This window comes from Plasmodium malariae (assembly GCF_900090045.1).
Source record: "Plasmodium malariae genome assembly, chromosome: 5".
Classification (NCBI taxonomy): domain Eukaryota; phylum Apicomplexa; class Aconoidasida; order Haemosporida; family Plasmodiidae; genus Plasmodium; species Plasmodium malariae.
In genome coordinates this window covers 702,501-719,444 of record NC_041779.1, presented here as the reverse complement: position 1 = coordinate 719,444, position 16,944 = coordinate 702,501, and the positions used below count along the sequence as shown (strand labels likewise).

Sequence of the window (16,944 nt, the reverse complement as noted above, 5' to 3'; positions counted from 1 at the left end):
CTACTCCCCTTTGTGTAGTGGCTGCTCCTCTTTATGCAGCTTTTGTTCGTCCTCATTTTCGGTATCCTCATCGGAGGAGCTGTCAGAATGATGTTTTTCCCTTCGGTTGAACCTAGGTATGAGGGCTTTGCACTTTTCGCTTTCACTAAAAATTAGGAAGAGAATATATATAGCTGCAATAGCTCCTAAGATAAATGTAACAGTTATGTATATAAAATTCGTTCTTGCGGAATTACGTATTTTGGAACAGAAGAGATACTGAAACAAAGTCGAATGACAGTCAAAAGTCATAGCCAAGTAAGTGTTGATAGCAATTTCTTTTTTTTTTAAACTAATTAGCATGTTACAATCTATGGTAATAAAATCTGCCGTAACTATATTTATGTTAGGATTAGAATTACATAATTTATCAAAAGAGTTTTTCCATTTGTTTGAGTTGTAAATATCTTTAAAATAGCATGGTGTTTCATTAGCAGGGCAAGAACATGCTCTAATTTTTTCATTATACCTTTGAGCGTTTTCATAATTATACATATCAGTTACTTTACAATCTATTAGCAAGTCAGTGTCGTTGTTAAGTACATTTTCATTTATTAAATCATTATCATCATCATCCAACTCTTTCATTGTATTTGCCTTTTCAATTTCTTTTAACGGTATAACAAATGGTGGGAGAAAATCTTTTTTATTTTGATTATTTAAGTTATGATCACAGTAAGGTAATTCGGAACAAAAATTAACGTCAATCAAGTTATTTCTATCATTAGCAACAAGACTACAAGATTTACCAGCATATAAAAAATTTTTCAGTAGAATTCTTTTTCTTGTTTTTAAAGCACTAGAATCGTAATTATTTTCTCTACATGTTTTAGTACAAGTTGTCCATTCAGACCAATTACTAAATTCACACTGCACATTTTTGTGTTTACATAAAACTAATCCTTTATTATGAGTATCTACATATGAACAATTATCATCAAAAAATTTGAAAATACGAACAAAGGTAAAATGATGAAATGCATTCATTTCATAGTACTTTTTGCAAACATCAAAAGAATAGAACTGAGCATTTTTATCATTACATAATAATTTTATATCTTCGCATCTATCTTTACATATATTTTTATTTTTTTCTTCTTTACTTTTTACACTATCACAATTCATATACTCATATAGATGTTTGTTATCCCAAAACTTTAATCCATTTTTGCAATAATTATATAAATTTTCTTCCGTTATCTTATTCATTTCAGTTTCTTTATTTTCTTCCTTACATTTCAATATGTTATACTCAGATAGAACTATAAATATATCTTTTGCATTTTTACTTTGCTTACCATCACATATCTCATTTCCAACAAGGTGATTAACAAAATTAGAATCATTTATATCGTTTATTGAACATGGCTGGGCATTCTCTTCACTACAATAACATGATTTACTACTGGAGTCTACCCATCTTGACAATTCGCTATCTCCATCCACATTTTCTCTTGCCTTATCTAAAAAGCATTTGAAATATTGTATTGTATTATTTTTCATGTAGCTCATTTCTGATTTCTCTTGGAACCCCTCGCCTTCATTCTCTTTCTGTCCTACTTGTTCCTCATCATTAGCACCGTTAGCACCATCGGCTGCATTTGCGGCATTCTGATCAATCTGATTGCCTTTATTTTCCTCCCTGCTTTTTCCTTTTTTCACGCCGACATTCTTGTGCTGATGGTTCCTTCCTCCCTGTAGTATCCTGTTCTTTCTTCCTCTATTATTAATAGCATGAACTAGAAAAAAGGTATAGATACCTTTGTGATAGACGTAACCACCACAATTAAATATAGCGTTTGATGATATGGCAAAAAAGGAGGTATCAAACATTTTATAAAAATTATCGTATATAATGCCAAGTAGATTATTTCTTAAGTTGTTCTCTACCTTTTTTTTTGAATTGCTCATATTAGTATAGATATTCATAGAAATATACTTTTTCATAATATTGCTTATGTTAAATTGTTTTTCCCTTTTTGCATATATATGTTCACACATGTTATGCGAACTTGATGAAAAAAAGAGAGGAAAGTCAACTGCATTGGATCTGGGTGCTCCCTCATCACGTGCAGCTTCGTCGGTGTAGTTTATTTCCGCGTAATTGGATTTTGGGTGGTTGACTTTTGAGTGGTTGACTTTTGAGTGGTTGACTTTTGAGTGGTTGACTTTTGAGTGGTTGGCTTTTGAGTGATTGACTTTTGGGTGGTTAACTTTTGGGTGGTTAACTTTTGGGTGGTTGACTTTTGAGTGATTGACTTTTGAGTGATTGACTTTTGAGTGGTTGACTTTTGGGTGGTTGACTTTTGAGTGATTGACTTTTGAGTGATTGACTTTTGAGAAAATATCTTCTACGTAGTTGACTTCTACATATTTAATTGTTTCGTTCTTCGCTGCTTCTTTCTTTTTTATGTTAATTCTTTTTTTGAGGCCCCCGGATGCAGTGTTCAGCAGGTTGAGCACCCCACTGTGAATTTTTGTTCCCCCCCGTACGCAACTTCCTCCACTTGTATGCAATTCTTGAAGCTTCGTTTGTACTAAAATGTTTGTTCTACATATATCAGTGGTAATTATATGATAGCTTATATAGAGAACAATTTTATAATAATCGACATAATTAATATGCTTACCACTAAATAATTTGCAAAGGAACATATCTTTACCCTTGAGCTTATTTGTATAAGAGCAAATGGGAATGTAGTGATCATCATTAGTATCGCCACTAGGATGAGCGTATATCTTTTTTTTTTTACAGCTAAATGAGGAAATTTCTGTACAATCATAATTTATACATTTGGTATAGAAAATGCTGAAAATATGGGGAAAAATAATTGATATAATTTCTTTTTTTTCTTTTCCATCATTCACATAAGGACTATTTGATTTTTTACTAATGGTAGAACTATAACATTGAGCTGTGTAGCATATGAAAGAGGATATTAGGAAAAAGAAAAAAAAATTTTTTAAAAGGCTGGGCATATACATTTTAGGATTATTAAAGTACAACAAAACTTGGGTAGGGCAACGATGTGCTGATAAATATGCTTTGCATTAGTTAATGGTATGACTACACGAGCCCGAATTTGTACCAAAAGAAAAGCAATTATGCACGTATTCAGGTGAGTGATAAGTAACAGTTTAAAAAAGTGCGCATGCGGGGGGATGTGTTGGCGTATGTCTAGGTATTCGTCTGAGTGTACGTAGAAACATACGCATGTGTGTATATGTAAAATAGTATGGACTGGCTTAATCAGAGATGAAATTAGACTTGTTCTAAGTGCCCCTGTGAGTTAATATGCAAGCTTGGGCAGGAACAAATTTTTTTTTTTTTTTTTTTTTTTTATCCAATTACGAATTGAGTGATAAAAGAAAAAAAAAAAAAAATAATAAAAATATTTCTAGTTATGTGGTAGATTTTTTTCTCATTTTGAGTTGTCTGTAACTGTTTCTTTATTTTTACAATTGTTTTGTTAAGACGTTGCATGTGCAGAATTTAACATATACTTTGAAGGTGTACATGTATACATATGCATAGACATAAACATATATATCTATATATATATATATTTGTTTAACTGTATAATAAGCATGTACATATGTATATATAAACGGCAGCTTTTCAAAATTACGTTGTCTTAAAAAAGGAAAATACTTTTGAAATAAAAATGGTTGACTTTTTTTTTTTTTTTTTTTTTTTTTTTTTTAAAATAATAATTTTATTTTACATGTATGAGCTACTATTTAACCCTTAGCATATTTTTTTTTGAAGAAGAAATATTCTATTTTGTTTTTTAACCTTGGTTCAGAGCATCAGATGGACAACGTATATTCGGTTTGTTCATTTGTATGGGTGTATGTATATGTATATGTGTACATGTATATATATATATATATATATATATATATATTTTTTAAAAGGTTCCTTAACAAATTGCGAATGTAAAAAAAAAAAAAAAAAAAAAATTGAATTATCCCTTCACTCAATAAGACATTAACATTTAACTGCTGCAAATATAAAAGGCGCGTTGTAGAGAAATTAGCCGATAAATGATTTTCTGCAGAGTTACGAAGAAAAAGTAAGAAATGAAAGCTAAAAAAAAGAAAGAAGCTAAAAAAAAGAAAGAAGTCAAAGAAAAGAAAGAAGCTAAAAAAAAGAAAGAAGTCAAAGAAAAGAAAGGAGCTAAAAAAAGGAAAGAAGTCAAAGAAAAAAAAGAAGTTAAAAAAAAGAAAGAAGTCAAAGAAAAGACAGAAGTTAAAGAGAAGTGCAAAAAATTAAAGTAGGGAAACGTCCTTACCATCTTTGCGCTATTTGTAACAAAAAATGTGCATGGCATTTATTTTTTTTATTTTTTTTTATTTTTTTCCCCTTCCCCATCGCATAAACTAAAGAATAAAAGGAAAAAAAACAAATTTAATAAAATAATTTTTTCAAAATAAAAATCAGTGAAAATTTTTTCTTTTTCAAGTTAAAGAAATAAATAAAACAAAAGAAAAAATACAATATAGTACAATAAAGCAAATATAATTTTTCCTGAAAATTTAGGGCATTTCTATGGTTTTATGTAATCAACTTGATTGTAGTTGTACGGCGTTCAAAAAGGTTAACCAATGAGCAATACGCTGGAAAAGACATTTATGTTTGTATGTACGTGTGCATATATACGCTCCTACGTGTACAAGTACATATCTGTTCATATGTGCATATGTTCAAACTGGACAAATGTAATAAGAAAAAAGAAATGAACTGTATTATTTCTACGAAAACACTCTTATAGGAATATTCAGCCGTTAGACATAAAACTATGTATTCATCTTACGTAAGAGTGGTCATAACTTTTACTTTATTTCGTTGTTTTCATTTGAACTAATTTGTCGAGATGGTGACTCTATGGGTTTCATTTTCATACAGTCTAATAATGAAATGTACCTTTTCAAAAAAAAAAATAAAATAAAAAATGAAAGAGCAACCCACTTTATGGGAAGAAGCGAATTTTGCATTTTTTTTATGAACATGTTAATGCGAAAAATAAAATTACTTCACTCGGCCAAGTTAATAGCAGTGTAATACATAATATTTTTTCCCTTTTCATTTGTCCTAAATATAGTACATCCTTGGATGCACATTATATACGTATATACATATATTTAAAATGGGAGTATTGAAGCACCTTGACCAATGGCATTACTAAAATGTGCTCATTCTTTTATTTTATCTTAATTTAATTTATTATTATTTTTTTATTTTAATTGATTTTATTTTAATTTTTTTTTTTTTTTTTTTTTTTAAAAGTGAGAAATGCCTTTTTTTCGGGCGTTCCTACTGAAATATATTTAATTTCATTCATTTTATTTTTGCCATACAGTCATAGAAAAACGAAAGATATATAATTAGCGCGTTCAGTAAGGATATCATCAAACAGCTTGTACGATTCGTTCACTCTTACACATAAGTACATGTACGTATGTATGTACGTACATATATGTATATACAATTCAACATACTCAACCTTGCAGTTATTTATGTATTAACTTGTAGAATAACATGCAGCGTGCTTTCGTTTTTGATCCAACGTGGGTATTTGACTGAGTATAATACTACGTACGTATACAGGTATTCATGTTTGTGCGCATGCAAGTATACATATATATATATATATATATATATATACATACATTTTATACTTGTATAAGCGCACGTACGATGGGCGCTTTAACTTGGGATTTTCCATTTGCATTTTGCATTATCGACTTTACTTTTTTTAAATACATGTATAATGTACACAGCACAATATATTTTGCAGCGGTAGTTCAAAATTTATATATTCCTATTTAATGAAAAAAATGAACTTGTTCATATAGTACGATATATTGTTGTTTCTCATATGAACAGCAAATGAATAAACAATTCGTTTAAGAGACTACTGGTATGCAACGAGCAAAAGTTAGCCCCGTTTAAGTCGTAATGATATATATATATTTATATATATATGTACACTTGCATAGCTCTAAATGCGAGAATATTATGCAGGCGAAGAACTGCTGAACGACGCAACTCCATTTCATAAAAAGGAAAAACAAAAACAAACTAGTGCTTCAATTGTAAAATTAAAAAAAGTTGATAGGCTGTGAAATTATCACGTTACGATATTTTAAAAAATTAAATGAAGGTAATGCAAATCGTCTAAAAAAAAATAAAATAAAAATAAAATAAAATAAATTGAAATGTATCGAAAAGCATTGAAATAAATTGAAGAAAAGCTAAATGAAACAAAATAAACTGCGTCATCAACTTCATGTTGTACGTAGATTAATTTAAAGGTAAAATTTTATAAATAGAAGGCAAATTAAAAAATCAAAAAAAGAAAAAAAAAAATTAAAATAGTTAAATGGGATAATTTTTGGTAAATGAAGGAATTCATTTAATAGTAGCATTAGCACATAGAAGTTCACATGGTATTTGTTCCAATCAGAGTTATTTCTAGCATGAATATATTTCTATATGTACATATATGTACATATATATATACATTGTGCAGCTTGTAAATAACATGAACGCAGTAACGTATTTATAATTAAAAATTTGTTAAACACTCGTGTGTTAAGATTTGCGTAGAATTTTGCATGAATGATGTTCATAATTTTTAAAAGGGGATAAGAAGGGGAAAAGAAGAGATACAAATTTATATAAAAACGGAGAAGCAAACAGAAGTGGCATCAAACGCAAGCAGCTACAAAGCGACGTGCATATTGACAGGGAGTGCAAAATGGCCATCGTAAAACCCAGTGCACAGGTTTTAGAAGAAGTAGAAAATGAAGTGGAAAAGAGAAAAACAGGTTTGTTTTTTCCAAATATGCTAATAAATAGTCATAAGGGGGAAGTGTACTCAGTTAATTTTTCGTCCGATGGAAAGTATATAACATCATCAAGTTTTGATATGACCATAATGATTCATAATGTGTATAATGAATGTGAAACTATTAATGTTTTAAGGGGTCATAAAAATGCAGTATTACAAGCGAAATGGAGTAAAGATGATAGTTATATTTGTAGTGTATCTGCTGATCATAATGCTTGTATATGGGATGTTGAAAATGAAACAAGAATAAAAAATTTTAAAGGTCATACAAGTATAGTTAATGCACTGGATATAATTAATTATAATTTATTTGTTACTTGTAGTGATGATTGTACATTAAAATTTTGGGATATAAGATGTAAAAAATTAGTCCATACTATTAAAGAAGATTTTCCTTTATTGGCTGTTTGTTCAGATAAAAAAGGAGAATTTATTTATGTAAGTTCAGTTGATAATACAATTAAAATTTATGACTGTAAAAATTATAAATTAAAAAATACCTTAACAGGTCATAAAAATTATATAAGTGGATTAGACATAAATAATGATGAAACTATATTAGCTTCAATTAGTGCAGATGAAACGATTTGTTTTTGGGATATACAGCCTTTCCCTTGTGATGAACAATTACTTTTTCGATTAAATTCTCCAAAATTTAATATCGACTATAATTTAATTAAATTATCTTTTAATAATGATAATTTATTGGCTTGTGGAAGTGGAGATAATTATTTATATATTTATGATTATAAGCAGAAGGTTTTAAAATTTACCTTGCCAGGTCATAACAGTACTATAAACGATGTCGCCTTTCACCCATTAGAAGAAATCGTTGCTTCGTGTTCGTCGGATAATACCATTTTTCTGGGCGAGTTGTAGTGATGCACATTATAAAGTAGCTGCGATGAGGTGGCTACAATGGAGTACCTGTAATAGAGTATCTGTAATGGAGTAACTCCGATAGAGCAACGTTACAATCACTTTAAAGGTTCATTTTGAAGACTCAGTTGACTTTTTTTTTTTTTCCCAATTTTTTCTCATTTTTGTTTATTTTTGTTCATTTTTTTGGTAAATTTTTCCTACATTCTCATTGATTTTTTTTCCCTTTTAATTTTAATTTTGCACATTCCCTATTGTTAGTTGCACACGCGTAATGATTCACATTTTGTCAAACCATTTTTTCATGTTTTTCATGTTCACCATGATTTGCATGTTATGCATTATTTGCGTGTGTTTTTCTTTTTTTTTTTTTTTTTAAGCTTGTCTTTATTCCTAAAAATATATTTTTTTTCTTTTTAAATTTTTACAAGTTCTTTACTGTGTTTATTTGGTAAATTACTTTTATATGATTTAAAAAAAGATAAAAATTATATCAAATTTAAGTGTTACGAATAAGAAGTCTTTAAAAAAAAAAAAAAGGCAAGAAAAATACAGGCTCAAATAACTGCTCGTGGTTATTCCACCCACTCACATATGCACATATATGCATATTGTATAATATGCAATGATATGAAATACTTTGAAAAACAAGAGAATATACCAACATGAAGTGGCTAGTTCTCAGGTTAAATGGGCTTCTTTTCCAAAAGATAAGCGGCTTAAAATGTTCGCACAGGAATAAACATATATATATATATATATATATATATATGTATAATATGTGCACACGTATATGCGTGTTTACATGTACATGTAAAGCTATCACGGATGATGAGCGCACAATGGGCGAAAAAAAGGACAAATACGCGGTAAGCAAATAAACAGTTGGACAAATAAAAATGCGAGTGGATGCATATATGTATATATGCACATGTGCGCTTGTGTACCTCTTCTTTTTTTTTTTTTTTGGTGTGAACAGTCAAAAGGGTAATACGAGACACTCGTAAAAATTTTCAAAAAATGGAAAGATAGGAAGAGAGGAAGACACACAATGAGTGTAGTTTACACATGTGAATAAGATAATTATGTGAGAACATTTAAATAATGAGAAGCTTTAATTTGTTGAAAAATGCTACATTTGTTGCAATGCTGCGTAAAAGTTTTTCTTTTTTTTTTTTTAGTAAAATGAGTCAGAAGGGAAAGTAATAATTCGTGGTCTGTATTATACGAACAGCAATATGTGAACATCTTCATGTGGAAAACTTTTTTTTTTTTTTTTTTTTGTCTTTTATGCGCTGAGGAAAATATGGCCGTTCTATCCTTTCTCACTTGATTATAATTTCTACTAAATTTTCCTTGTCCCCATAAAACATTTTATAATCGTTTACTTGTAAGAAGTTGTACATAAACTCATTAACGTGTGTGCAGATCTTCATAATAATTTTGCAAGGAGCATATTTTTCCGTAATTAAAAATTTTCCAAATTTTATCAACCCATTTTTAATATTTTCATAGGTTATAGCATCAGCATATTCAATTTCATAAAATAGTCTATCTTTAGCATTAAAATATAAATTATCTTTATAATGAATATATACATTATCATTTAAGTCAAAATATATTTTTTTTTCCTGATCATAAATAATTTCACTTTCCACCCCTCCGCTGTTAGGTAAAACAGCCTTCATATATTCTAGTTTATTATTTTCATTTTTTCTGCTAAAACAGGACATGTCTATTTGAGAATTGCAATCAAAATCATTATCAGAATTTGCATACTCGTCGTTGTCTTCGTCTTCTAGTTCTACTTCTACAGCTTCTACTCCTTCTACTCCTTCTCCCGTTTCCTGCTGTCCCTCCCCCCCATTGTCTTCATTTTTTAACTGTTCTGAGGTGTTACTATGCATTCTTGCAACATCGGAAGAGTTCAATCCTTTGAGTAAAGAAGTTTGTTGTCTCATATCCGTAATATTATTTAAAGAACTTTCCCTTTCTATCGAATTTGCTTCAATATTTCCATAATCAAAAAGAGAAGAATTTTTGGACATATTATTTAACTCCATTGGTCTATTATTACAATCAATTGTGCATGCATTAAAATACTTGTTAAGGAATTCTTTATTTACTTCTATTCTTTTTTTAACAGAGTTGACTCTTTTTTTGTAACATGCTTTAAAAAATTTGGCATATTTTTTATGATTAAATACTATATATTTCTTATGATTATCAAGGTTAAATTTAGATTTATTATTTACATAAGCATTATTTAAATTTTTTATATTATTTGCAGCAATTTTAACAAAATCGTTGCTTATCAAATCGTAATTACAATTAGCATTTTGTGTATAATAATTTCCCTTATCAAAAATTGTTTGTTTCACATCTTCCACATATTTGTACACATAATTTTTATACGCGTCTTCCCATCTTTCGTAATTTTCATCAAAGCATTGAACATTCTTTGAAATATTTTCAAAATTTATATGTTCTTTAAAACTTTCGAAATTTATGTGTTCCTTTACAGTTTTTATATTTATTCTCTTCTTAACATTTTCCAAGTTAACATGTTTCTTCATATTTTCCAAGTTTACGTGCTTTCTCACAATGTCCACACCATTTTCCAGAGAATTTTTCGAAATAAATTGCTGCGCATTTTGGAAGCAGTTATAATTTTGGATATACTCCTTTGCACGTGAACAATCATAGTTCTTAAGCGGCTGGAAAGCTTTAGAATAATTAATTTTTTCATAATATCCCATATGAACTGGAACATACTTTTTTATTTGTTTTAAAGGCTTTTCAATACAATTAATATTTTTTTGAAAACATTTTTTTATATTATTTTTACCTGAACAAGTCATGTAATTTGAAAAATCGCAGTCTCCTTTTTTTAAATTTTCATTATTTAAAGAAGATATAGATCTATTAAATTCTGATGATACCATTCCAAAGGATGAATTTCCTTCATTATTATTATACATATGATTTAATCCAAAGGAATGTAACTGAGAATTTGAGTTGTATAGATTATATTTTGCCATAGCTTTGTCAATACTTCCAACATTTGTTACATAATGTCTAACAAAATTGGTATATTTGTTAGGATCATAATCATCAACCATCTGAGAATTTTTTCTGTACGTATCCATATCATCTAAATTATCATTTACATTTCTTTCGGACATATTATGTTCTTCAGAATTATCTGTATATGCATATTCTATATTGTGTGCACTTTTGAATTTTAATTCTTTTAAAACATTGTTTAGTTTTACTTTTGTATGTTGTCTTTCGATGCATTTGTTAATATCATCCGTTTTATTATTATTATTATTAACATCAGAAGCAAAGGATTGTTCATCCTCTTTTGCATCTTCACAACTGCTAGCAGTAAATGGATTACTTACAATTTTTTTCCCTATTTTGCGTGCATGGTCCTCTGTCATTTTCATTAAACCTGTGTTGTTATCATATAAACAGGCTTTAATATGTGAATCATCGCAGGGGTATTCCATAACAGACGATGCATTTTCGTTAATTGCGTTCGCATCTTCGTTGTTTTCCTCAGAGAGAAGCACATCATTGTTACTGTAGTTGTTATTGTTGCTGCTACTACTGCTAGTGCCGTTATAATTCATTTCTCTATCTTTTCTTAGCGTCATTTGGCGTGAACTTATATTGCTGCTTCCCTCCAGTTGTACATTATCTCCTCCTCTCTGCATTTCATCATCGTCTTCGTCGACAAATATCCCATCGTTTTCCTCATCTTCATTTTTTCGTCCATTTCCATTTTCCTTTCCCTTTCCTTTCTTTTTCTTCTTATTTTTATCATTATATTCCTCATTATTATCGGAGTCCATATTTTTCTTATCCTCGTTATCACTGTCAGATTGGTTGTAGTCGTCATCATTGTTGTTGTCGCTCGGGTCATCGTTATTATTATCCTTATTGTTATTGTTATTGTTATTGTTATTGTTATTGTTATTATTATTATTATTATTATTATTGTTGTTATTGTAGTTATTATAGTTATTGTTGTTATTATAGTTATTGTTGTTATTGTTACCGCTATGGTCATGTCCGTTGCTCCTTCTACCTCTGCTCATATTCGACGAAACGCTGTTTCTTGATCTTCTTCTTCTTCCTTTTTTATTAGCACAACTTCTAAAATTGCCCGAGTCACCAAAAGTTTTTGAATTATTATTTTTTTTATTCTTGTTCAGAGAGTGCAAATTAGCTAGCATGTGCATGTAATTTTGTACATCTTCTTTTAAGTCTATATTTAATTTCTGTTTCTGATATAGCAATTTTCGGAAATTTTTTATTTCCATAACCCTTTTATCCATACTCTGCATATTATGTAACACCTCCATTCTTTTTTTTTAAATTTTCAAAGATGTTGTGTACTAATTTAAGGATAAATATCCCTCTTTTAAAAAAAATTTTTTTAATAATTTATTCTGACCAGGCAAGAATATTTCTATTTTTTTTTTTTTTTTTTTTTTAATAGTAACAGTTTACGCTCTTTTTTTTTTTTTCTCTTTTTTCTAGGATAGGCATATTTTAAAGAATTAGAATACGACTACAAAAATTTTTACACACAAATTTACTAATAAGTACGAATGAACAAGATAAGAAGAAATGTTATGTGAGAGTACAAAAAAAAAAAAAAAAAAAAAGGTAAAACTAAATAAGTGAAAAACGTACAATTTTCTATTTTAAAAAATTATTAAACATAAATCGTGATAACCCACATATATGTATATATTTATATATGTACATTTTTATATATGTACATTTTTGTATACGTACATTTTTATATACATACATTTTTGTGTACGTACGTTTTTATATATATACATTTTTATATATATGCATTTTTTTTTTTTTTTTAATGAAAAAAGGACAGTGTGAAAAGTCAAATGAAAAATAATTTACAAAAGGTAAATGGAAATTTCCTTAATAATACTCGTTCTTTTTTTTTTTTTTAATGGAATTACTTCATAAATTCTTTTATATTTACAATTAATTGGTGTGTTAGGAAAAAAAAAAATATTAATAATATTCATTGCTTTAATTAAACACGGCGGTTGAAAAGATGTATACATAAATTTACGCATTATGTGCTTATACAGTGAACATGTCATTGTTCGTTTTTTTATCTATTTTTCTTTTTTATATTCACTGAGAAAATTATTATATCAAACATTAAATGTTATGCGCCTGAATCATTAATTAATAGATAAATTCATATTAATTCTAATCTATACGTTACAAGGACATGCAACATATATGTGCGTACGTACGTAATATATACATATATATATAATAAATATGTAAATATAAATATTTGTACACTTCTTTACTTTTTATATTTTTTACGAATGTAAAAAGTTTCTTAGCAGCATAGAAGTTGTAAAGAGCTGCGTAAATTTAATCTGTGTATTGCTTCTATTAAATTCAGCTAAGTTCAAAAAAATTAAGTGTATATATAAATATATAAAAATATAACATATATAATATATAATATACTACGTACATATTTCAAAATAAATATTATACGTACACATAGTTTATATCATAAAAAAAGAATAATGAAAAAAAACGAAGAGAAAATAGATGTAGAGGAATTATATGAATAGAAAAATGAAGAGAAAAAAAAAAAAAAAAAAAAAATTCTGTTCAGAGATAACGATTCTATGTTTGTTAATTTTCATTATGATGTATATGTATATATGTACATATTTTTTTCTTCAATTTTTGACTCAATGCAAAAATATTTAGGTAAATATTATTCTAAAATGTTACGACACTACGCATGCATTAAAAAAAAAAAAAAAAATGTAACGGTGTCAATGTAGCACGCTCAACATCTTTTCGAGTTGAATGTCGTTGGTGGTACCATTAATTTTTTTTTATTGATCAGAGTGTTTATTTCTACATTTTAGCTGTTTCTTTTCTTTTCCTTTGTTACCCTTTACTTTACTGACCTTGATTTTCATTTTTTTTTTTTTTTTCTCTTTTGATTTTTTTACGCGTTGTCGTTATGTGTAAAATATAACAGAAACAAGGTAAAAAAAAAAAAAAAAAAAAAAAAAAAAAAATTTAAATAATGTAAACAATTAGCAGTGTTAAAATATTTATATGTACATAAATATATATTATATATGTACATTATTGCAAATTCCTATTTAAATTATTAAAAATTTTGAGGAAAAACCAAGTAACCCCTACTGCGAAAAAAGGGAATTAAAAAAAGTGTTGGTTTAAATTTTCATTTATTGTTCTGAATGTTTCAGTATTTATACTAATTCAAAAATTTTAATTATTTTTTCGACATGTTAAAAGTTTTAACAAAAAAGGAAATAAGAAAAATTCTAATATAAATTTTAGCAAAATTTACTATGAAGAATAATTAATGAGCAATGATTAGCAAACGTTTAACAATAAATGAGCAGCAAATTAGCAATAATTAAGCAATAAATTAAGTGAATAAAAAAACAAAAAAGAAAAAATGAGAAAGAGAAATCATTATATTCTAATTACATAAACAAAAAAATTAAAGTAAATAAAATAAAATTTCAAAATTGGGTATTTTTTTTTTTTTTTACAAAATTTGTATGTAACGAATTAACAAATAGCGTTTATTTTGTTATCCCCAAGTGTGTTCCTATACAACGTACATAAGCAAAAAACATGAAATGTAGATATAAATAAATGTATGTATAAATATAAATAAATATATGTATAAATATAAATAAATATATGTATAAATATAAATAAATATATGTATAAATATAAATAAATATATGTATAAATATATATATATCTATACATATATATATATGTATATATTTGTATACTGGAATGTATACACATTTTTTTTTTTTTTTCACAATTGTGCTTACGTATTAAGGTGATATTTTCTGTAAATTTTTTTTCAGCGTTTGAACCAAATGCCTTATTACTAACGATTGATGATTCAAAAGATGATTTAATTTCATTCTTTTAAAAAACAATATGCACATTTTATTGTGCTTTTTTTCATGATATTTTTCACGATATTTTGCACGACATTTTCTGTAGTATTTTTTTAAAATAAGGTTACACTCGTACAAAAAAAATTGTAGGGCTATTTCATTTTTCTCAAAAAGTAGCGGTTTTAAATACTCGTAAAACATTTCGTACGCTTCTTTTTCATTTATATATAAGATAATTTTAATACATATTTTTACACACATGGCTCTTATAATAGGATTTTGGGGTTTATAAATATTTGTTAATATATATGGCAAAATATAAAATTTAACCCATTTTCTGTTCATAATTTTACAAAATTTAATTATATTTTCATAAAATTCATATAAAATGTCGTGATTTGAGCACTTTAAAATATTAACTAGTTGGTTTCTTATCTCTTTTAACATTTCCATGGATTTGACTTCAGACAACGTGGTATTGGTGCCCCTACTATCGTTACCATTTTTATTGTAGCTCTGGCTACTTTTCTCTATTTTACCCTCTCTTTTGCAGTTACTACTACTTTTACCACCTCCTATCCCTCTACCATTTTTCAACAAACTTGCACTATAAATATAATGAACAGCAGCAGAGGAAAATAAAGGCAAATATTTTGCATAAAAATATTTCTCATAATTTTCCTGACTATCTTTTAAAGTAAATAACTTTGGTAAAAATTTATCAATGTATAAAAACATAGGGTTAAAGCAATTTTCATTATTTATTATTTTGTAAAAACATTTTATTATAATAACTTTAATTTTTTCATTGGAATTGTTAAAGCAGAACAACAAAAAGGATACTACTTCCCTGTTTAATGTGGTTTCAGTTATATGACAAATGATGCAATATAGTATTTCTAAGGCTATTATTCTTGTCGACTCGTATAGTAGTGAATTGTATGAGCATATTATGATATTAACTAATTGATAAATGTCTTTATTGAATATCCATCTATAATTCATATGTTTCCCTGGGTTAGATGTGCTATTTTTTCGATTCTCCAGATTGGTACCTTTTTCATTTAGATCTCTTTTTCCATTCACTTTAAAATAAAAATCTTTAAATAAAGAAGAATAAATGGTTCTTTTGCATATCTCGAGGTAGTTGAAAAGATCCATATAACTTTTTTCTTCATAAAAAATGGAATAAAATAAAACTTTGTAAAATGATAAAAATGATTTATAAAATTCGCGTGTATTTCTGTATGATAGTATAGGAAAGGGAAAATAGCATTTGGAATGATAAACCTTTTTTTTTTTTTTTTTTCCCTTCCTTACATATGCACTTGCCCCTTTTTTCCTTTCTTCATACTTTTCAGCCCTTTTTTCTCTTTTATAATCTTTCCATTGTTGCATAATTTGTTTTTTTACCTGACTGTTTAAATTTGTGTCCATAATGTAGGTCTTCATTTGATATTTATTTACACTAGTAGTAAATGAATTAACAACATTTTTGTAATACGTTAATTTTTTAAAATTCAATAAATTAGTAGTGTGTTTTTGCTCTGAATAGAACATCGAAGTGCCATAATTATTCTCTATTTCGTAACTATCATAGTTATAATGCTTATCCATATTATTTGATTCTTGTATATTTTGATTCGAAATAATTTTTAACAGAGCATATTTATCCCTTTCCTTTTGTGCAAAAATGTCTAAATGAAATAATATGAATGGTAAATTAAAATGTATTAACAACATGAAAAAGTCAGAATTTTTAAATATGGGATGTAATTGAAGAATTGCAAGGGGGAAGAAGACGTATTTATATGTGCTAGGAAATACGTGGTAAGACCAGTAATTAAATATTTTAAATATATTCATGTTCTTTTGTAAGAAGAAATGATTAATTAGTGAGTAAATAATGAACGGATTTTTTACAACATTAACTACTTTCCATATCTTGTATGGCACAGTTTTCTCAGCTCCACCACAAACTCTTCGGACAGAACTTCCTCCAGTGCTTCGGTCATTACTGTCGTTGCTACCACTGATGCCGCTGTTACCATTAATACCATTACTACTACCGTAACTATTGCGCCCCTTACCATCATTTATGTATCTCTCATTTTTCTTTTTTTTTCTTTTTCTTTTTTTTCTTTCCTTTTGGTGCTTATCATTCGTGGCCTTCAAATGACTGAACAACG

The 16,944-nt window shown here is 27.6% G+C and overlaps 4 protein-coding genes across 4 annotated transcripts in view; 1 reads left to right on the top strand and 3 right to left on the bottom strand.

Moving 5' to 3' along the window:
- Window positions 1-3,018, bottom strand: PmUG01_05023300 (conserved Plasmodium protein, unknown function; the record flags this gene model as incomplete). The annotated part of the gene is made up of 1 exon (XM_029003432.1): window positions 1-3,018. One exon carries the CDS (start codon window positions 3,016-3,018, stop codon window positions 1-3), a length of 3,018 nt encoding a protein of 1,005 aa, XP_028860379.1.
- Window positions 3,019-6,803: 3,785 nt separating this feature from the next.
- On the top strand, window positions 6,804-7,775 carry PmUG01_05023200 (U5 snrnp-specific protein, putative; the record flags this gene model as incomplete). The annotated part of the gene is made up of 1 exon (XM_029003431.1): window positions 6,804-7,775. One exon carries the CDS (start codon window positions 6,804-6,806, stop codon window positions 7,773-7,775), a length of 972 nt encoding a protein of 323 aa, XP_028860378.1.
- Window positions 7,776-9,100: 1,325 nt separating this feature from the next.
- On the bottom strand, window positions 9,101-12,148 carry PmUG01_05023100 (conserved Plasmodium protein, unknown function; the record flags this gene model as incomplete). Its single annotated transcript, XM_029003430.1, has 1 exon — window positions 9,101-12,148. The coding sequence occupies one exon, from the start codon at window positions 12,146-12,148 to the stop codon at window positions 9,101-9,103; it is 3,048 nt and encodes a 1,015-aa protein (XP_028860377.1).
- A 2,538-nt stretch (window positions 12,149-14,686) lies between these two features.
- Window positions 14,687-16,944, bottom strand: part of VPS15 (serine/threonine protein kinase VPS15, putative) — a gene marked incomplete at both ends in the record, with an annotated part of 4,713 nt that continues 2,455 nt past the window's right edge. Inside the window, one exon of the mRNA XM_029003429.1 lies at window positions 14,687-16,944. This exon is cut by the window's right edge and continues 746 nt beyond it. Within this exon, the coding sequence (XP_028860376.1) occupies window positions 14,687-16,944 (2,258 nt within the window).